The sequence below is a fragment of the Platalea leucorodia genome (assembly GCF_965183815.1).
Source record: "Platalea leucorodia genome assembly, chromosome: 1".
NCBI classification, from domain to species: domain Eukaryota; kingdom Metazoa; phylum Chordata; class Aves; order Pelecaniformes; family Threskiornithidae; genus Platalea; species Platalea leucorodia.
Genome location: NC_138823.1, coordinates 10,157,258 through 10,180,207, shown reverse-complemented (window position 1 = coordinate 10,180,207; position 22,950 = coordinate 10,157,258). Strand labels below are relative to the sequence as shown.

The following is a 22,950-nucleotide window of genomic DNA, read 5'->3' as shown; positions in this document are numbered from 1 at the left end:
ATCTGCCACCTCTCTGGGCAACCTGTGCCAGTGTTTCACTACCCTCATTGTAAAAAATTTCTTCCTTCTATCTAGTCTGAATCTACCCTCTTTTAGTTTAAACCCATTACCCCTTGTCCTAGAGCTACTGGCCCTGCTAAAAAGTCCATCCACATCTTTCTTATAATCCCCCTTTAAGTACTGAAAGGCTGCAGTAAGGTCTTCCCAGAGCCTTCTCTTCTCCAGGCTGAACAGCCCCAGCTCTTTCATCCTTTCCTCATAGCAGAGGTGCTCCGGCCCTCTGATCATTTCTGTGGGCCTCCTCTGGACCCTCTCCAACAGGTCCATGTCCTTCCTGTGCTGAGGACCCCAGAGCTGGATGCAGTGCTCCAGGTGGGGTCTCACCAGAACAGAGTAGAGGGGCAGAATCACCTCCCTTGACCTGCTGGCCATGCTTTTTTTGATGCAGCCCAGAATACGATTGGCCTCTGGGCTGTGACACCACATTGTTGGCTCATGTCCAGCTTTTCATCTATCAGTACCCCCAAGTCCTTCTCGACAGGGCTGCTCTCAATCCCTTCATCCCTCAGTCTGTATCAGATCGTGTAGTCAAACCTCCTTCGTATAGTCAAACCTAGGATCACCTAGAACAAGTTGCTTGGGGTATTGTCCAGTCGGATTTTGAGTATTTCCAAGGATGAAGAACCCATGACATCTCTGGGCAACCTGTTACAGTGTTCAGTCACCCTTACAGTAAAAAAGGTATTTTTATGTTTAAGTGGAACTCACTATGTTTCAGTTTGTGTCCATTGACTTTCATCCTGTCACCGAGCACCGCTGAGAAGAGTTTGGCTCTGCCTTCTTTACTACCCCCAGTAATGTATTTATGCATACTAATTGGATTATGTGTCCCCCCTCCCCGCCCCACCCCCAAACCTTCTCATCTCCAGGCTGAACAGTCCCATCTATCTCAGCCTTTCCTCATTTATCAGATAGCCCTTCATAGCCCTTCTCTGGACTCACTCCAGTATGTCCATGTCTCTCCTGTACTGGGTAGCCCAGTACTGGGTCCAGCACTCCAGATGTGTTTCACTAGGGCTGAGCAGAGGGGAAGGACCTCCTTCCTCCACCTGCTGGGAATATTCTGTCTAATGCAGCCCAGGAGGTTATTTGCCTTCACATTGCTGGTTCATGTTCAATTTGGTGTCCACCAGGACCCCCAGGGCCTTCTCTGCAGAGCTGCTTTCCAGCTGGTCAGCTGCCAGTCTGTACTGGTGCACGGGGTTATTCCCCCCCAGGTGCAGAACTTTGCATTTCCCTTTTGTTGAACTCCATGATGTTCCTGTCAGACCATTTCTCCAGCCCACCGAGGTCCGTCTGAATGGCAGTGCAATCATCCAATGTATCAGCCCCTCCTCCCAGCTGTGTATTGTCTACACTGTATAAGACTGCTTAACTCTATTGAGTTTGGTGGGAGCTAGTGGAACTTAAGGAGTCCCACGAAATACTCTTATAACCACTTAAGTGATTTAAGGAGTCCCTCAGCTTGTAAAGTGTTGAAACTCTCACTTGCTACCTCCCTGTACTTTTAAGTCTCTAGATCACACTGAAAAATGGGCTCTAGGCCAGATGACTATCCTGGGAATAATTGCTATGACCATCTATCTTTCCATGTTTTGTAGACCACAGTGTTCATACAAAGTCTGTGAGAATTTTCGTGTGTGTTTATGATTTGGATTTTTAATCCTTTTCTTTTTTGTAGGATGCTCTAGCATTTTATTTTTTGTCTGAGATTCCTTGAATTGTCATTAGATGTTAAAGGCCACTAAGCTCTGACTAAGCACCTTGCACATTCTCTGCAAATCTGCAACTGCTGAATCCATATTGTTGTTAGCCAGAAGGCGACAGTTTGATTTCCAGATTATAGTTTGAGTTTTTAATGATAGTAATTAGAAAAAATGTCTCTTAATTAATGGTGTGTGTATTTTCCATTTTTAAATTGCACCTATAAACTCTCTTCAGATATATACAAACTTTAGGAACATAGTAAATATTGTTTTGACTTGCAAATGTAATTGCTGAACCTGAAAGCAAGTTGCAAAAAAAAATACCAAAACATAAAATTCCACAGCATTGCCTTTGCTGAGTATTTGTATCTATCTAATACAAATATATGTAAATCTGTCAAGTGTTTTGAACCTTTATAAATTTAAATACAGGTTATTATTCAGTTCTATTAGCTATATTGGTTGTTTTTGGTTTTAAAAAAAAAATCAACTATGTCAAATTTAATTACAGAAGTCTTGTGTTGCAGAAGAAAACCAGAAGTGATCTCAAATACTCTTCCTTCTTGTACATCATCAAAAGAGTTCTTTAATAAATGACACTTGGATAGATGATTTGTAAATTCAATAAGGAAGTTAGCATGTTCTGGTGCCATGGAAAGCAATCTGGCCAGCAAAAGCTTTGTTTGCTTGAAGAGGAAAGAACAGCTACCTTAACAATCTTTGTACTAAATTTCAAGGCCTTAGGCCATCAAAAAACTTGAAGTTATTCCCATCTCTATGCATATGAGTGCTTTTCTTGACTTTAAAATAATTGGCATAATGTTAAGATACATTCTTTTACACTCCTTCTTCAAAGTCACATTACCTCTAAGAGTCCTCTCTTTAAAGCTTTTTAATGTTATTGTGTTGATTTTTGATGGGATTTGGAGTAACTCGATGCTTACATTAGATATTCTACTATGAAGGAATAGCAAGGAAGAGTGGCTGCCATCAGATAATGTACATAACTATCCCTTAAGAATAAGTAGACACAAGTACATTTTTACAGGAAAGAAAGTGACAAGTCATTCGAAAAATAATTTCTAAACACGAAGAGCTATTAAGATTATAAGAAGATTATTGAAGGTCCTATCATCCTGTACCATCACATAGAAAATGGGAACACTTCATGTGTTCTTCTACCTTTTCTTGTAGCCTCTCAGGTGGCTAATGAAACATAGCAGAAAAAAGCAATTACATTAGTACAAATGAGATACATATAATAAATTCTTCTTCTCTTCCCATTATTGTCAACAAGCTACTATTACTCTAGGGATTGGGGAGAGCATGGAAACTATCATAGCATCAGTCAGAATGGCCTTTAGCTACATTCTGGAAATGTAAAAAAAATTTTACAGTAACATCCTTGGGCAAGATTCATATGACTTAAGTTTTGCCTAAGTCTCAACAATTTTCACTGGCTACTCTCAAGGACCTTCAGATCTTGGAAGAATCTACTGTAAATCTCTCCTGTCCCTTTTGGGATATATTGCTCCCTTAATGCTTCAAGTATAGGCTACTGTATGCGCTTAACACCTTGATCAGGCACACCAAGTATACCCCTCCCTCCCACTCAGCTTCATTGCAATTCAGAGGAGGGCAGGCAGGCAGAGAGGCTGCACCCCTGCAGTGCACTAAAAAGCATTGAGGAACGTCTTTGGAATGCAATCATCTAAACTGCCAGAAATGTTGCAGGTGTTGTTCTGGCCCTTGTCAACCAACCCTCCCTCTGCAATTCCCATGTGTAGTTCAGCAGTTATTATAGACCTGCTTTTCCCACCTCACAGGTTGGATGCAGGCACCCTGTTTGGGAGGAGTTCATATGGCTACAGCCTTTGGGGAGAGGGATGGACTGAATCCAGAAACGTGTCCTAACTTTGCTGAACTCTTTGGGCAGCACACAGCTCAACCCGAGACCTACAATCTTTAGAAAATTTCACTCAGTGCCCAGGAAGGCGGGAATTTCTTCTTGCCCAAGGGCTTACAGCATTTGCACAAAGATCAGGACTTTATTTCTGGTTTTCCTCATTTCTAGGTGAGGCAGTATAAATTTATGGATCCCAATCCTAGGAAAGAGGCCTATTAAGGCAACAAATTAATCAAGGTGGGAATCTTCTCAATTCCTCTCATTGAAACTGGTCCACTGCATGGATGTGAAAGCAAGAAGCATGGAATCACAAGGAGGCCAGCTGAGGAGGTCTGTAGCCCAGTGCTGTAAGCACAGCCTTGTATAAACTGTATGACATCTACTTTAAAGTCGCCTCAGCACAGATGGACTAATGTAAGGGAAACTCATGATCGGGCTGAAGTAGAATAGAACAGAACAGAACAGAACAGAACAGAATAGAATAGAATAGAATACTTCAGTTGGAAGGGCTCTGCAACAACCATCTAGTCCAACTGCCTGACCAACTCAGGTCTGACCAAAAGTTAAAGCATGTTGTCAAGGGCATTGTCCAAATGCCTCTTAAACACTGACAGGCTTGGGGCATCAACCACCTCTCTAGGAAGCCTGTTCCAGTGTTTGACCACCCTCTCGGTAAAGAAATGCTTCCTAATGTCAATTCCCCTGGTGCAGCTTTGAACCATTCCCACACGTCCTATCACTGGATACCAGGGAGAAGAGCTCAGCACCTCCCTCTCCCCTTCCCCTCCTCAGGAAGCTGTAGAGAGCAATGAGGTCACCCCTCAGCCTCCTTTTCTCCAAATTAGACAAACCCAGGGTCCTTAGCCACTCATCATAGGACATGCCTTCCAGCCCTTAAGAGAATTATGTGGAACGTAGTCTTTTAAAAAAGAGTAAAGTTATATGCAAACATTCCCACTACATTCAGTGTATTCACTATTTAACAAAAAATGTGTGTGGCTGACATAAGCCAATACAGTATTCCTCTTTTGATGCATCATGGAAGGTGATGGGCATGTTTTGTACAAAAAACTCAAAGCAATTGAATGTATTAGTCACATATTATAGCAACTGAGAAAGGCAAATTTTCAAATCAAATGAAGCACAGAAACATAAAGTGATGTGTGGGGGTCAGCACAGGCCAATGATAAATTTGGTGATGAAATGGGAATGATCCTCATTCCCAGTCCATAACTGAAATCTGGGGTGAATATTACTCCTTCCTCTAAAAGAATATGCATATCTGGCACATTAAATTAGATCCATACTGAACCCATGTGGGATGATTTCTATGTCAATTATAACCCTATCTAGTACGCTTATGAAGGTTATTAATACTAATAAGCATTAGAGGTACTTTCACATATGACAGAGAATCATAGGATAGAAGAATGTGTATGTCTAGATCTTGCACAGTTATTTGAATAACTGCCATGAGATCTAATTAATTTCTTTACCTAAGATCCTTACTCCAGAGTTATAAAACACCTGGTACACAGTATAATATCATGTAGTTCTTCTGTGATGATTGATCTTCCTGATTATTATTATATTCTTATTTGCATTGTGATGGTACCTCTGGATTGATGGATGAGGCTCCTACTGTGGTAAACCTAAAGCAAGCAGCACAGACAAGATAGCTCCATCCCTGAGTAGCTTCCAGGTAAATAAGCAGCAGAGTTTGAACAGAGGAGAAACAATAAAGTGCCTGGAGATCAGATCTCTCCAAAGAAACAAACTGATTTTCCTAATTAAGATTCTGCCAGTGTTGAATGCTTCCATCGATTTTAGTAAAGAGGGATTTCTGCATTTTATTCTTAAGGGACTGTGCTGTTAAAACAAAGGAAAGTGAAGATACAGAAAAATCCAAAACTGTAAAGTAATGATTAAATCAAAACTGAATAAGAAAATTGAATAGGTAAAAGAAGTAAATCATTAAACTCATTAAAATAGTCTTTCATTTATATGGGGGGCAACTGTTCTCTGGATTAAAAATAAGAGCATCATATAAAATTATAACATGAGCATCAGACTGTATGGGAGAAGTACAATTGAGGTTGTGAAAAAAAAATTGGCTTGGGTTAGTTTTGCTTTATTTTTTACACTGGTATGTTTCAGCTGTTTCTCAGACTGCAGCAATGGTTAATTAATTAACTCAGCAGCCTTCCTCTCTCCTCTCAGGCTAACTGTGTGAAACCTTGCAGCAAAAGAAGCTGGCAAATGAAATAGCAGCACTTCTTAAAATAGTTACTAATAAACAAAACTCGCATGATGAAATATTACTTGATCAGCCAATGGCTGCCTGGCTTTGCAGTTCACCCTGTGTACGTTTCCTGATACTTTTTGTTCTAGATTAGACAGCACCACACTTGTATCTCTGTCTGCAGACCTGGGTGTTTGGAGATATAAGAATGACAGAGCTCACTCCAAGAGATTCCTGGAGGAGCTGGATGTCCACGTTTGTGTTCTCTTTCAGAAGAAATGCCGATTCAGAGCACAGCTTTCCCTAAAGAGGCTCCTGAGAAATGATCTTCTTGGTTCACCTGAAAGTCCTAATGTCTGTGGGATTCTTTATATTACACTCTGTGGGCTTTAAATAAGGTCCCTAAATCAAGCTGTTGGGAGTCTCCGAGTCAGGCCCTAAAAAGATCCCTTGGTAAGATCCTTAGTTCCAAGAAATGCTAAGTACTCAGTACTTTTTGTGCTTGATCCCTTTTGACCAGCCAGGTCCCTTTTATCTCTGGTCTGAATGCGTGAGGCTGGTACCAAAATGCTCAAGATTCACTGCACCACTAACTCAGCGATTTGCATTCATCTCCTTCCTTGGGATAGATTGCAACTCTACAGTCCCTCCTGTGCTGGGGATGGGTACAAGCTGCACTGCACCAAGAACAGAGCAAGTGAAACAAAGTTTGTCTCTGAAGGAAGGGCTAGATGAAGGAAAAAAGGCTCAGAAGCCACAAAGCAAGGTCCTTGTGCACCTCCTTTGCAGACACATGGCTACTAGAGTTTAAGCCAGAAGCCTATGCTGAATGCCACCACGCTCTTATGGTTCCTTACACAACATGCAAAAAGAATCTAATGCCTCTAGATTAAATATAAAATAGCCAATGTAATGAATGGGAGGAGAGCTAGCTAGGAAGCAACTATGAAAGACAGAGTATGTTTTAAACCTCATTTTCCCCTGGGATTTAGAGATTCACTGCGAAGTTCTTCCGCTATATTTGGGCTTCTCAGCTCCAAGCCCCCTTCCCCTCCAGCCCAGAGGGCACTTGCTATATCTTTTTTTTCAAACACTGATCAGGACCTATTATTGTCCTTTAAAATAGCTGTATATCTTCTGTATAGCATCTCAATGACCGGAGGCTCACCCCTTATTCAGTATCTCCTGCCTCCCTAGGAAATGCCCTCCCTGTAGGCTGTATTTGCTTCTGAGGAGCTGGTGAGGCAGCAGATAAGGAGGGAGAGAAATTATCTGGGGAAGCTGCATCACTCTGAAAAAGAGATTCAAGATTGATCGGGTCAGAGAGAGGGAACCAGACCGTACAGTCTGCTGGCTGGGACATGTTCTTGAGGGAGTGATTTAATAGCATTATATAAACCACTAAAATGTTCAGCAAGGACACCACCAGAGATGAATTCCTTAATCAGTTGGTTACAGAATCAGGGTTGTTAATTTTTTCTTTTTTTTGGCCCACTGGATGTTAATCTTTTATCTTCCTAGAAGAACAGCTGTCCTAGGAATGGGGGAAGGTTTGCTTTGGAAACTCACTGGTGAGGTAAGAGAGGTGAATTTCATTCCCCTCTGGGGAAAAAGGGACTTAAACCTTGGTCTGCCACATCCCAGGAACATCTTCATACCACATTTGTTACACAGAGGAAGAGCACAATCCCCTTCTCATCTGGCTTTGACATCAGGCAGGCACTTTGTGTGTAGTACAACCCTAAAATGTGTTCCCGCTAGAACAATGTTTGGCTTCTGGCTAGGCTGAATGGTAACTTTAACGATGAGTCATTGAGGCACTTCATGGGATGCTCAGAAACAAAAGTGCAGTTAAGTGCAAGAGGACGGCGCTTAAAGAAATGTGATGTTAACAAGGTGCCTGCAGGGATGGGGTGCTAGGCAGCGACAGAGTATGGCGGTTTGGGTCTGGAGTTTCCATCGGCTTAAGCATCACTTTAAAAGCTTATTTCCTTTCTGTTTACTAAAATTCACATCTTACATGAAACATTCTAGTTTTTGTTGTGCTTAGCCAGATATTCTGGAAATAAGGAAAATGGAGGAAGGAGTCCTTCCACTCCCCGCCTTCTCTGCCCTCTGGAAAGAGAAGACTCCATTAAACAGTTCTAGTTTTGCCCTCTTCTGTTTCCTGTTCAGATCACATCATTGGCAGGGTTGATAAGTGCAGTAAGAGGATGGACTGGAGATGTTTATCCCCTTCAGTCTTCTGTGGAGGCTAATAAGGATCATTCCAGCATCATCTGCTGTTAACTGTCAGCTCTAAGTGCGCTGCTCCGGTGTGTGATTATTTTGCATTAGATGCTGCTATTTTAGAGCATATGCCTCTTTCTAGGCCATGAGAAACAACAAGCAAGCGATAAACAAACCTTAAAAACAACCCAGAAGCATCCTGACAGCAGAAAAAATGTCACATCAAATCTAGCAAAGTAACTTCCACTGAGAACAAGTGTACTAACTGTTGTAGGCTGAAACTCACTGATAAAAGCAGGTTTCATTCATGTTTCTGCCCGAGTTCCTCCATTTTGGAGGAACTCTCTGAAGGCAATTAATCATCAAATTGTAAATACAACTAATGCATTTGCCCTACTTAGCACAACAATGATACAGCTGCTTCAGAGAAAAGTGTATCCAATTCTAATCTAATTATGCTGTGACCCACTGATACCGGTCAGGTGATATTACAGGATATAAAAGGAAACCAGATCATAATCCAGTCTAAAATCACACGATCAGGTTATAGGTCACCCACAACAGCCTATGGCAGAAAAACAAATAGTAAATAATGCTATGAAAGCAACCATAGGGATAAAGGTGGAGTGGTTTGATTCTGATTCTCAAATGGTAGCCAGCTTTGAAATATCCTGATACCACACAGATTTAACAGATACTCCACAAGCATTTGGCAGAAATTTTGAAGAGATGAGTGTGTTTTGTACATACTCATATACTGATATCTATGGTTAAATTTTGGAAAACATGTAGCTGAAATACGCATGTGAAACCTGTCAGTTGCCATTGTATAATTATGCAGATTTATCTCTATAGGACTCCTTGTGACTTCATGAATTCTGCCTTTTTGTCTATTAATAACCCTGAGAGAAGGTTGGGGGGAAAAAACAGCAAGCAAAAATCACTATATTAATTCACAGAACTGCCTAGACTTGGAAAGACATATGCTAACAGAGGGAAAAGAATTAGTTGCTCCAGTCTTGGTATTACCCACTTCAAGGTTATTTCTAAATGTATCTTTAAGGTTTTATTTAATATGTGTAATTTAGGACTTGATCCTTCAAGATATCCCTTATGCAGGTGACTTACTCACAAGAGTAGGCTTACTGACTGGTGGAATTTACTCACATGAGTGAAGAGTGCACAGACAGAGGATTAAAATCCAGAGTATGTTTGTAGCTTACATAATTCCAAGCCTGTCAAAATTCATATCTATATTATCATCTGCCTATGTTACATAACACTAAGGAGCTCTGAGTTGTTTGTTCTTCCCCATATGCCTAAAACACATACACGGTCTTAGAAATTTTGGATTATATACTACATTATCATCAAGGAAAAAGTAAGAATGAATGCAATGCAAATTAAACTTTCATTTTGGAGAACGTCAGAGGCAAACACCACCCCCAGCATGGTATCTGACCAGGCACGCAAATCAATGCACTTTACTTGTTTACCAGTAAGATCTTGCATTTCTCATTTGTTTCCTGACAGACTCTTTAGTCAAGACAGTACCAGTGTTGCCTTTACCTAAATCATGGTATCAGGCTCTTTCTTCATGCCTCTCCCCTGCTTGAGCAGCAGGACATTGCTCCGTATTTCAGGCTGGGGTCAGCTGGGTTTAAGTGTGGTCATATCTCCCCAGAAGCACTGAGCACTTGGCAGGATTGAAACTAGTGAGTCTACGTTTCTTTTGTTGTGTTTGGTTTTTTGTTTCTTTTTAAAATTTACTTTCAAGGCAGTCTTTCTCCTTCACCTTTACCTAGGATGCTGGTTCAAATTAATTTTGAGAAGCAAGGGAAGAAAAATCACATGACCTCTTAAGTGTTACTGCAGGAAAAGATGGTGAACAGTGGGCATTATTTGTATTCATGATAATGCATACTTTGTTAACTTCAACAAATAGCTGAATCAGGCAGTAGTACTGCATGCTTGTGTTCAGCATTACTAATGATTTGAACTGCTTGTGAACACATTTATCAATGAAAACTAAGATTAATTAAGAGATTAAGTGAAAACAGATCACAGCACTTGATTTTCCTCTTGTATAAACTGTTGTAACTCTATGAGTTTAGGTAGACTTATAAATGATTTATAGCCGTGTGACTGAGAAGAGGATCAGAACCATTGTGCCTGTGGATACTATTGGGTACAGTAATAAACTGACTCCAGGGTAGACAATTCCTTCTGTTCAGAATCGAATTCAGTATTTTCTCTGCATGAAATCCTGGTCTCATAACAATCTGTGGAAAACCCATCATCTGTGCCATGATCAGAGCTTTACCCTCTGCTTTTTCTTTGATGGTATGTTTCAGTTCCTGGGTTTGGTCCAGTGTAAGCAGCTATCTGCATCCAGAGGCATAGCAAGATGGTCACAGGTATTGCCACATAATCAAATAGTTAATTTAGTCTTGAAAGGCTTCTCTGAAGGGAAGATGCTGTATTTTACCTGGGAAAATAAGTCCTGTGATAAAAGAGAGTGCTTTGCCTGCAAGATCAAGAAATCTGTGTTGTCCCAAAGATTTCCTATATAACCTTGATGACACAGTCATGTAAATTCTCTGTGTTCACCTGTAAAGTAGTAGTTATATACCCTCCATCAGCCGTAAAAGCCCTCATTCTCTAACACTTGAAAGCGCTCTGCAATACTCTGGGAAAAGTAAAAAAAAAAAAAAAAAATGGCGCAACACTAGAAAATAACACAGTAGGGCTGCGCCTCTCCCTGGGCGCCGGGTCCGGCTCCCCCAGAGCCCCCGGGCCGAGCGGTGCGGACACAGCGCCTGGCGCCGGGAGGCGCGGAGGGGGCGCGGGGGCGCAGCCGGCGGCGGGGGCCGGGGCCAGGCGCGGGAGGGGGCGGGCAGGCTCCCGCCGGGGCCGCTGGAGGGAGCCCCCGGGCCGCGCAGCACCGCGCAGCGCCGCGCAGCGCCGCGGAGGCTTCAGCACCGCGCCGGCGGACAGCGCCCGGGCGGCCCCGCTCCGCGCCCCGCGCATCCGGCCGCGGCGGGTCCGCGGCGGCCGTGCGGGAGGGAGCGGGTCCCCGTCCCCCTCCGAGCTCCCCCCTGCAAACCCCGGGGCGGGGAAGGATCGGGCCTCCCCCAAGGGGGTTGGAGGCAAAGGGCTGAAGCGGAGCCTAATTAGGCGCCGTTAAGTGCGTTCCGGGAAGGCGGGAGCCGGTGTAAATCAACACCGAGGTGTGGCAAGCCCTGCGGATCCTGTTAAGGAGATTTATATATGTAGTTCATGAAAGCAATCATCTGGCTGGTAATCGCTCATTGTGCACTGCTCAAAGGCAGTTCATTCCCACAACTGGCAAGGTACCGGGCTGCAAAATGAAGATATTAGTATCTCTCCTGAGAAATGTCTTTGTTAGAAATGTCTGTGGGAAATGTGTGTGTGTGTGTGTGTGTGTGGACTGGCTAAACAGCCGTGATACCTGTGCGTAATGAGATAGCAGCGCATTACTCATAGCTCCAGGATAGGACATGGGAGTAAATTAAGAAATCAGCATAACTCACACAGCTTTTGACCCAGCACTAACAGCACCAGCAGCACATGGGAGTGGGACACGGCGCGCGGCTGCACTGCATTCATCAGCACGGTACCAAGAGCTGAGGAACAACTCTGCACAGTCTAGTCGTCTCACATCCATAGGGCTCAGCCAGGCACAACACACTGGGGCAGCTTTTCCCAAAACAGGGAGAGCCTGGCCTCTGGGAAGTGAGGTCAGGCAACCCACGGCTAATATGTGCGTGAAGGAAGGGGATGGATGGACAGAGGTAGGCAGGGGTTTCAGGAGGGCCAGGGTCTGGGGGAGGTTGATATGTCCCAAGGACCATCATCATCAAAACTTCCAGGTGCAAGATCAGCCGCTTCCCGGCTGCACATCCCAGCATTCATGTAAAGAACATGCCACCAACAACGCATTCCTCTGCACCCTCCCTCCTTTGGGGATTATCTGCCAGTACCTTCACCCCCTTCTCCCTAGAGACAGCCAAACGGAGATGATCTGCTGTGAAATGTTGGCAGCACACAGCGGTGACAGTCTGGGAAGGGGATGATGGGGGGAAGGGAGCAGGAAGAATCTCCAGGATTAAGTTGCCCTACAAAAGCAGTGTTTTCTTGCCTTGCAGGGATGTCAGGAGTTCGGTGCATTCTCACTTTCATGTGGAAGAAGCCAGGTGAGTGAAGTCAGGTTAGTCCTGGTTTTAACTCCTCAGAGCCATATCTTGCCCGGTGCCTCTCAGTGGTGTGCACTGCACCACCACTCCCCCATGTAACCAGTACCTTGTCCTAGACATCACTTGTAAGGATGCAGCACAACAATGTTTGCCCCATGACCACCAGCAGAAAAGGCTTCTTGGTGCCCTCCAAAGACAGCCTAGGATCTCACACCAAACCTCCAAAGGGAGCTTTCCCCTGATTTCACTGGGACACTGCTTTCCTCTCCTGGCAAAAGAGCGGCATGCTTTGCTCCTGTTTTCTCATAGCCCAGATCAAACTGTGCTGCACATCATATGAAAGTACCAGTCCTCCCAGCAGATCCAGAGTTAAAAGGTATAATCAAGTAAAATGAGAGATGAGCAGTGGGAGAGTTTGGCCAAGACAGAGTCATCTCATGCCATGGACCACTGCTGGAAATAAGGAAGGGGAATGATAAATGACCCATCCTCCCCACTTGCCCCAGGAGTTCCTCTCCCCAAAGCTGTTTCAAGGGACAGCAGCGTAGTGAATGTACAAAAAGCAGGGACAGAGTGGTTAGGAAGTGTGTCCATCCCCGGCTTGAGGTGAAACCTTGGGATAGGCAGTGGGGGAGCAAAGAGGGGGAGAGGAGAAGGTTGAATTTTGCCTATGGTCTCCCCTCCAGGTAATGAACCTCTGAGCACCTGCCTAAAAGGGAGAGGATCTTTTGGGACTCCCCATGTCTCCTCTCACCCAGAGTACTGGGGAAAGAGGAAGCTTCCCACCCTTTCTTCACCACGGTACCTGGTTGAGGGAAGTCACAGCCAACCTGGGGATAACCAGCTGCATGACGAGCTGCAGGACAGAGGTGACCAGCCCAGCCAGGATGGCCCAGGTGAGTGGCAGCGGGAGCATGCTGTAGGTTGCAAAAAGCGTGAAGAGCACATAGCCAATGCCGTCCCCAAGGAGGCCACAGCCCAGGCCAGCCGCCAGGATCTGTGTGGCCATGGCCACCCAGGTGACCACACCGCTGTACTGCAGGTAGGTGTACGAGGTCGTGTCCTTCCTGACCACCACTAAGGCACAGATCACCACCTCGATGCCAGTGAAGAAGCCCAAGAGGATGCCCTTAATGGGGTCCATGGGAGCAGAGGCCAGGGTCAAGTGGAGGAACAGCAGGGTCAGCTTGGTCAGCACGTCCAGGATGTTCATGACCACCTCAGATTTGCGCCGCTGGCCCAAGAAGTAGCGCTGGTAAAGGCGCTCCAAGTCCCGAGACTTGAAGGAGTTGCGGAGAGTGGGGAAGATCACCCCGCGATAGGTATAGCCCCAGTTGAGGAAGAAGTCGGAGTTGCTGGGGGCACAGTCCAGGGGCAGAAAGCCCAGGTCCCCGCTGCTGCTCGTGCGCTCCGGGAAGACTTTGGTGCTTCCGTTGTTGTGGCGTTCGCCGCCCAAACTCCGGCCGGCCGACTGCCGCCGGAGGTGGTGGTGGTGGTGGTGGTGGTGGTGCGGCGGGTGGGGATGGTGGTTGGGGCAGCAGGTCTCCTCGGAGCTGAAGCCTTTGCCCCCACCGCTGCTGCTGCCGCCGCTGCTGCTGCTGTGCTCCTGGATGAAGCGCTGCTCGGTGATGTGGCGCACGGCCGTCTGCCACAGCAGGCGCTGGGGTCTGCCGCTGCCGGGGGGGGTCCTGTTGATGGTGTAAAGTTCATCGCTGTCGCTCAGGCACCGCACCTCCGAGAGCTCCATGGCGGTGACTGGCGGGGGGCAGAGCACCGGCGGGGGGGGGGGAGGTGTGGGGGGGACACCGTCTTTGGGGAGGGGAGCAGGGGGAGGGATGGAGCCGCGGGAGAGGAGGGAGGGGATGGAGAAGGGCGGGTGGCGGCGGCGGGGTGGCGGTGGGGGAATCACATTTATAGGCAGGTCCCTGGGTCCGGAGGTTTGGCTGGCGGCGGGGCTGGTTTGCCGCTGGGGTCCGGGGGGCGGCTGCGCCGGCTCAGCGCAGGCGGCCCTCGCCCCGCACCCGCGCCCGCTCCCGCGGCACCCCGCGGAGCCGCATCCCGCGGAGCCCGGCTGCGGTGCAGCCCCGGCGCCCCGGCGGGCTGGGTTCGCGCCCTCCTCGGGGCGGTGAGCAGGGAGGGAGCCGAGCCGCGGGTCCGGAGAGGAGGAGGGAGGAGCGGAGCATCTACGGGCGCAGCCCCGCTGCCCGGCGGGCGATCCTTGGCCCCATCCGGAGGCTGGAGGCGCGGATGGGTGGTGGGGAGCTGCCTTGCAGAGAGCCGTTCACAGCGGGCAGCTCCTCTCTCCGGGGATCCCGGGGCTCCGCTCCGAGGTCTGGTCCCCGGGAGCTGCTGTAATCCCCGCGGCTGCGGTCAGCGGGAGCCCTGCGAGCTCGGGCGGGAGGGGAGAGGCGGCCGGGTCGCGGGCATCCTCGGTCACGGCGCCGGAGCCGCCGGCCGGGGGCTGCCCGCCCGCATCCCCCCGGCGGAGGGGCATGCCCCGCCGGGCGCGCCGCCCTGGCTCACGGGGCACCTCTGCCCGGGGGGGGCTCGGGGCTGCCATCCATCGCAGAGGCTCGGCTTGCTTGGTAACGAGAAAAAAAAGGAGGGAAAGAAAGAAAGGAGAAAAAAAAAATCCCACCAAAAAAACAAGCCTAAAAAAAGCGAAAGAGCGGGGAACGAAAATCCCGCCCTAAACTCAGAGCTCTGGGAAGACCGCTGGGAGAATCCCAACTTCTCCGCGGGTCAGGGCAGGGAGGGCTCCGGCTCTGGGGCTTCCCCCGGCAGCGGGGAGGAGGAGAAGGAGGAAGGGGCGAGGGGCTGCAGGGCGGCGGGGAGCCGGCGGCGGGCGCTGCCCCGGGAGCCGCGGGGACCGGCACCGCGGAGCCGCCGCCGCCGGAGTGGTGCTGCGGGCGGGCGGCCGGCCCGGGAGGAGGCAGAGCCCGGCGCGGTCAGCTGATGCCCACGACGTCGGCGGGGCTGCCCGCACCCCCCCTGCCCGGTTAAAGCAGCCGCAGCCGCGGCACCGGGAGGGGGACAGCGGGGGATGGGGTGGGGGGGCGGCGCAGGCTCTCTGGTCCCAGGAGGCTCCTCCGTGTGTCCCTTCGGTTTCTCCAAGCTGCAGTTCTACAGCTGCCCCGGACTGTCCCGCAGTGCCTAGCAGATTGGTCCATCCCTTATGCTAAGTGAGAGCTGATGCTGAAGTCGGGCATCCCTCTCCCCAGGCACAAGGGAGAGCCACTTCGGGCCTTGCTCGGGGGTGACCGTTCTTGCCCAGGGTGGGGGATCCTCGGAAACCATTCCACCTCTGCCTGGGCGAGCTCAGACCCTCTGAGAAAGGCAGAAAGGCGCTGTCACTGCCAGGACTGATGCTCTAACCACCCTGTGTTAAGTGAGGGTGTCTGTATGTTTGATGGCTCCTAGCCTGTCAGCATTTACGTTAAAGCCACTGGATAAAGAACAGAAACTGCCCCGTGCACAGAGACTGGAGTTAGAGCCACTCCTCACTCCCCCATGTTGGCAGATGAAATTGTCCCTGTTCCTCTGCTTGTGGGCTCTGTCTGTGCTGGCAAACATGGATGCTTTGTGCACGGTGGCACAACCTGGAGAAGATGACTAGGAAGCAGCCGTCTTTACCTCTCCCATCCCTCCTCTGCCCAGAATAAACCTTGTTAAAGTGGCTGAACCCTGTCCTGGGAGAAAGGCAGTTTTGGAGCTGAAACCCTGCTGGTAGAAACAGCTGAAACAGATATAGTCTACACATTAGACTATTGCAAATTAAGGGAGAGGTGTTTTCTTTGTGTTTCAAAAGACAAGAGTGCTGCCTGCTGAATTCTTTGAGATAAATGTGCAGCTGCCTTCTGTCAGCCCTGAGCATGTGTGTGGTCAGAGGCACTGCCTGGAAGGGAGCTGTGCTACCCTGCTCAGAGCTCTGGCCTCTGTTGGGAGTCTGGGTGCTTGAACATGGCATGTGATGCTTCACTTTCAGTGGGCCTGAGCCTCCATGAACACCCCTCCGACTGTCATTGTTTAATTCACCTTTTATTATTATTGTAAGGAAGGCATGGAGATTTAGGAAGGATTTCACTGATTGTTTCTGTATTTGCACTACAATGGATCTGGGGACTCCAGCCAAGTCTATGTCCCATGTGTGAGGCAGGTTTTATACATATATAAGCAGAGGAAATTCTTGTTCACGAGAGCCCAGATAAGGAATGAGTGGTGCTTTTGTAAACAAGGATGGGTCTTTCCTGTGGTTCAGCATGACCCTGCTAACCTGGAAAGGGTTAATACTAGCTTCACAATAATAATAGAGACACACATCCGTACTCCTAGATAATTCCCATGGAAATTGCAGCACTACTTGAAGATGGAACAGTTACTATAAGTGGGGAAGTCTTATATAAAGACTTATATGTTTCTTTTATATAAGAAATTATAATTATTAGTAGTATTACCCCAGAGCACAGAAAGAAAGCATCTTGCTCATCCAGATTGCTCAACACAAATCATGCTAAATCAAAGGAAAAGGAGACAAATATGTAATGCAGCTTAAGGAGATACTCATTCAAAAGAGATAAGATGAAGCCAAGATAGGGAGCTCTCAGTTCTCTAATGTTGCTGTAATCGCTGAATCAGGGTCCTAGCAGGGTCCTTGGGCCCCATGGCAGAGTAAGCTCTACCCTCACCATTGCTCCTGCGATGGAGACTCTGTACCTCCCCAGACAGTCTATTTCTATGCTTCTCCATCCTTACCATTTTCATATCTAACCTGAATTTTCCTTGCAGCATTCACTAAGCACATCACTTCTTGTCCTGTCCACCATGGACAGGGAGAACTGATTATCCTGGCAGTACTCTATACATATTTAATGAATGTCTCTTCCATCCGTTCCTTTTTCCCCTTCTCATTTCTTAGGCTAAACAATCTAGCTTCTGTCATTTTTTCCCCCACAGGTCACATTTTCTAGGTCTGTGATTGTTCTTTTGGGTTTTTTTTTTGGATTCTGTACACTTGTTTCCTGATTTTATTTTCTTTTTTCCCCATCTGTGAGATGCCCACAACTCAACTCGGTTCTACGGTGGAAAGATGTCTTATGTCTAAGAACTATGTCTTATGTTCTGCACTCCTATTTATACATCCTGTGAGATATCTGCCTTCCTCCCATCACAGGCTTATCCACAGCTGATGACCTACTGAAACTTCTTTGCCGTCCTCAAGGCCTGGGCAGGTGTTACTTGCTCCATATGTGCATAACAGCCTACATGAAGTATCTTGCATTCGCCCTCGCGAAAATGCATTGTAGTTTTTCCGTCCTATATGCCCAATTTGCTTAGAACATGTTGAATACTAAACCTGCCCTCCTCCATGCCAGCAGTCCTCCCCAGCTCTGTGCCATCTGTGTGTTTGGTGAGCCTACTCTCTCTTCAGCCATCATGGCAAAGTAGTGCAGTGCATTTAGGTAACAGTCGGTGTGCACATTTCTTGCACGTATTTATTTCTGAATCTCAGCCTCAGAAGTACTGGACAACTTTGTGCAGGGCTACCAGAGGGGACAAGATCTTTCTGAGCATAGGGACCCAGTGCAGCAATGCTCTAGGCTCTGCAGAGGAAGGAGGAAGGCTGACCATCCTGGGGAGCCGGAGAGGGATGAGACTGCCAAAGCCCTGGTTGCCACTGAAGGGTGGACAAGCTGGGGGTCCAACCAGGTCATTTCACACATGCTTCCTGAGTCCTGTAAGTCCTGAGAGGGCTCATTTGGTCCTAGATTAGTACTGTGCATTATTCAATCTTTGTTGCTATTGGATTTTTTTTTTCTAAAATAGAGCTAAATGACTTGGCAGTGTCACAAAATCACTAAAAGCCATTTAAAAATAATACTGTCACTAGAAGGCTTTTGAAGGATGAAATCAGGCAGAATTCATTCCTCTTCTGTCACCTGAAAGTTTATGTCACATTCCTCTCCTCCTTCCCCGTCTCTACCCACAGCAGTAACATTTATGTACACTTTAATGTTATGATATTTAATCATGCAAATAATGATCTCATTCACTTTAGTGGGACTATTTATGTCCTCAGGACTGCAAGCCTGGCACTGTGCTCTGCAAAGCACTCCAGGGTTCTCCAATAAAGGTAGCCTCAATATCTGACACATTATGAAGGAACACTTGTGTTACTATACATCTTTTTTATTTAAATACAGATTTCACAGAACAATTAAAAAAAGGAAAAGTGAACAATCGACAGATAGCCTATCTATCTCTTCATGCACACGTGAAATGTGGAACTTCAATAATGATGGAAACGACAGAACATGAGCAAATTAGCTTTGATTTCCTCCTTACCTTTTTTTTTTGCCCTATAACTCCCTCTTTTTTTCTTTTCTCCTTGGCAACAATTTAGACATTCTAATAAAAATGAAAAAAAAAAAAAAGAACTTCTGGTATTGATTGAGTCTCCTTTTTTAAAACCTGTCTATCATTTTTCTCAAATGAATGCATATCTCAATACGATGTCTGTATGAAAGCAACCAAAGGGCATAAGGGAATGGATTAAAAATTGTAACACTAGCTAGTAAAAGCACTCAGACTGATTAATGAAAGCCATGGTAAAAGAAAAGCAAGGCTTCATGGACTGAAAGATCAGAGAGAAAGAGGATGAGGACACATAGCTTAACAGATGATGGAAACAATCAACATTTGCTGGGGATTGCAGCTGATTTTTCTCAGTACAGTGAAAATATCAATGAAATATTTTAAAGTTTGCAGGCAATGAAGCTAAATTATTGCTTACCTCAATGATACCATATGGCAAGGGAAAAAAAAAAAGAAAAAGGAAAAAAAAAAGAATGAAAAAAAAAAATTACGTCAGTTATAGTATAAAGAGGTAGCAAGAGATGTCAGTTTTAATGTCTATAATTTAAAGGAAGATTTTTACTTTTTTTTTAGTTTTAGTTTTTCTTTTTTCTGTGCATGCTGTTGCTTCTCCATGTTGTGAAGCAACAGTTCCCTCATAGCAAACTGATTTCTTCTCTCTCCCTCCCTTCACAGATACACATACCCACATACAAGGGTCAGAAGACAGTCTAAGCATGTGGATTTTATAGAGGAAGACAAGGGGCTGGAGATGAACAATTTGCATTTGAATCAATGGGTGGAGCTGTGTTTTCCCCCCTCTCTCTTCCAGGTCTACTCCTTCCTCATCCACCCAGTTATTGCTCCAGCTTTTAAAATGGATTAGCAGCTGTGACCATCACAAGTCTTTTACTTATGACTTTGTGGGCACTGGTGCTGACCAGGAATATATTAGCCAGGCTGTTTTGTACTGAAAAATATTGGTCTATCTATTCAAGCAATTGTTGCAGTTTCCCTGAAAATTAACCTTCAGAAAGGTATTAACATAATGGAAATTTTCAAGTCTCAGAAAAAAAAAAAAATAAAACAGTGAATTTAAGTTTTTCTTTTTCATATGATTCTTTCAGTTTTTCATTGTGGATGATAGGTTTTTTTCAGAATCAGAGATGAAATGTGACAGAGTCCATAAAGCAAACAAGATTAATAACAAAAGAAGATCATTCTTCTTCATTGGGAAAGAAGGGCCTTTATCCTAATTCAAAATCAAATGCAGTTTCAATAATTTGAAAAAAACTTCCCAAACCAGAACTGTTGTCCTTGGCATTGCTGTCTGGGCCACCCAGAAGTTTGCTTCACCCTTTCACCCTTTTCCAGCCAGGTTTCAGAGAGTAGCTGTTTCTTCGCTCGTCTCTCTCCCCTATGCATGCCATCACTCTCCTGCAATGCTGTTAAGACTCATGAATCCCTGGAGCACCTGCATTGCTGAATGAATAGTACTTTTTACAAAGCAGTAGGCAGTTCTTGATGCTTTATGGGATTCCTTTGAAGAAGAGATTTTCTTTCTTCTTTTAATACAAAAGACCTTTGACTTGTATGTTAATTGCAACAGAAGTTAAAAGGAAATGAACTATTAAATTCACCTCTCGATGCACTACAAGTGAAATCTTTACAATCTACAGCAGACAAACCATTCACAAGCATTTTATTCTTGATTTGCTATCTGAAGCAGCAAGTGGTAGGAGTGATAGCCCAATGGATGAAGCTACAATTGATAGTAATACTAGAAAGGACACTTGAATTTGAGACATTCAAAAGAAACTAAAAACCTAAAAAAGCACATGTAAGGCTGTTCTCTATAACTTTTTCATGTGGAATAATAATCCCTATCTCTATGTAGGGGTTTTCACAAGCAGATCTCAAAGCGTTTTTCTTGTTACAGGATGGAGATGTTTCCTGTGGATGTATACAATAAATCTAATTAAGCTGCAAATAGGGAGCTGTTATATTGTGTGAGATTTTAAATCCATCCAGATCAGTATCCTGCAGTTACTGCTGTATAAGACATATCCTAAGAGGAAATCCCCCTGTCAGCCAGATCAAAGGGGGGAAAGTCTGGTAGGGTTGTGCATGCATGTGCTTATGTGTGTGTATTAAACCTTGGAAGAGGAACAAAACCTAGAATCGTTCATGTTTCCAAGGGAAAGGAAATTCCTTTTTGTTTCTTCTCCTTCTTCTTCTGTCTGGGGAAAAATAATTCTATTAAATTTTTAAATAAAATATGAAGCCAGCTTTTCAGCTCCTGGGAACTCCTTTCTTTGCATCCCTGTTTCTTTCATGAACTAGGGAACCTGCAAGCCCTGGGATCATTGCTTGGGCTTCCAGCTATGGTGGGGTTGCAAGGATGGTAAAAGCTACAGAAATGCTGTGAGTCTGGGCTGAAAAAGACTTGTACTATGTCATCCTAAATGCAGAGCCCCTGAGTTGAGTTCTCAAGCAGCTCTTTATGGAGCTGACAGGAAGCCAGGCAAGTTTTTAAAAGAACCTCATTTATGTTTCTGAAAAATTGTTTTATCAGATACTTTGCATATATGAATGTGTAGGTCTCTCTGTTTTGCTGGCCTGCAGATAAGCACAAAGTTTAATTCAGCTGGGTTCTTAGGCAGTACTTTTCCCCAGCAACAAAACTCTTGCCCCTTGTTCCCTTATCTTCTATATGAAGGTTTCCTGCATTAGAAAATGGAGAGTATGTAAAATAACCCTTTAAGTGACTTGCCGTATCACAGAGAGAGCACTGATGCCTGGTGTGCTGATATTAACAGTGATTTATTTCAAACAGAGCTCCCATCATAACTGAAGCATGTTAATCTGCTCATTGCCAGTCAAGCTGGGGATGGTAGGTGTTCTTAGACAAAATGTTTAGGAAGAATCGTTGACTCATGGCAATCTTTAGTCATTCTCTGAAATGATACTATTAATGTGTATGGGATCAGCAGAGTACTTGTTTCTCCATTCTATTATCTTGTTTTTACATTCAATAACATTTTCCTTGGCATAGGGGGAGGATAACAGATTCATGTTTGAGCAATTATTTGATATTGCATTTCTCTAAATCACCAAAACCTGTCATTTTCTAGTGTTGCAGGATTTGCTGTAGCAGATTAAATCTGGTCTCCTTTTGATAGCAATGGCAGATTGTTGGTGCTCCAGACGAAGATTTAAAACTGGCCTGTAGGTGGTCTACCCTACACATGAGATTAATTTGATCTTTGCTTACATGACTAGGAAAGGCAATGCCAGCCTTAAAGGCTGCATATACTCTGTTTTCAGCATCGTGAGGTTACTAAGAGCCAAGGAAAATATTGTCTCATTGCCAGGTAACGTGGGGATCTACAGAACATCCAAAAGCCTTTTCCAGGAAACAGGCATGGAGAATGCTTATGACACCTATAGGGCTCTAAAGCCAGGTAAAATAGCTTCTTATGAGAATTGAACCACAGGTACTGTTATTGTGATTAGTGTTACTTATAGTGACACCATCAATAATTTACACGGAGGATGGTTGTGGCTGCTCTCAGTTGTACGGAGAAGCAAACAAAATTATTTGTTCTGGCATCATAATGAGAGACAAAATATCTTAAATTCCAGTGCTTTGTAAGGAGGAAGATCCACATTACACGACACTCTGCTGTAAGATTTTTGGCATCTCTCTAATCAAGACATTTCCAGTGGATGTTTTCAGCATGCAGCAGCTCAGACATTTTGTTTTAGCAGTAAAAGAACACTATGGTACTACTGCCTGTTGATCCCAAGTGTTACTCCAATACGGTTCACATCATAATATATGAGATGCCTCTAAAATGAAAGCCCAGTGTGTTTTTGATTGCTTTAAGCGTTTGCACATTTTTTTCTTTGAATTACAGTCTCAACTTGTGACTACAACCCCATTGCATAATTCTCTCTAAAAATGTATAACAAAACATTTCTGGTTCCAATGGATTTGCAGCCCAGGATGGGACACAGCACCTAGACATAGTGAAGAACTGTGTGGAATTATAGATAACAAAAGAAGTATGTGTGGGAGCAGTTGTGACCAGTGCAGTAAGCAATGGCTTTTACATAACAGTTGACCTCTTTTGAGATCTCTGCAGGAATTATGGCAGGGAAGTATGTATACATTTAGGGGGCAAGATGATAGCTTTCCTCATTTTTACAGAAGCTGACAGAGTATTAGCAAAAGGC

The 22,950-nt window shown here is 45.4% G+C and overlaps 1 protein-coding gene across 1 annotated transcript in view; it reads right to left on the bottom strand.

Annotated features, from left to right (window-relative positions):
* ADCY8 (adenylate cyclase 8) overlaps positions 1-14,125 on the bottom strand; it is a gene marked incomplete at its 3' end in the record, with an annotated part of 132,402 nt that extends 118,277 nt beyond the window's left edge. Inside the window, exon 1 of the mRNA XM_082304201.1 lies at positions 13,166-14,125. Coding sequence (XP_082160327.1) covers positions 13,166-14,107 — 942 coding nt within the window. The 5' untranslated portion in view covers positions 14,108-14,125. The remainder of the gene's footprint in view (positions 1-13,165) is intronic.
* Positions 14,126-22,950: the final 8,825 nt, after the last annotated feature.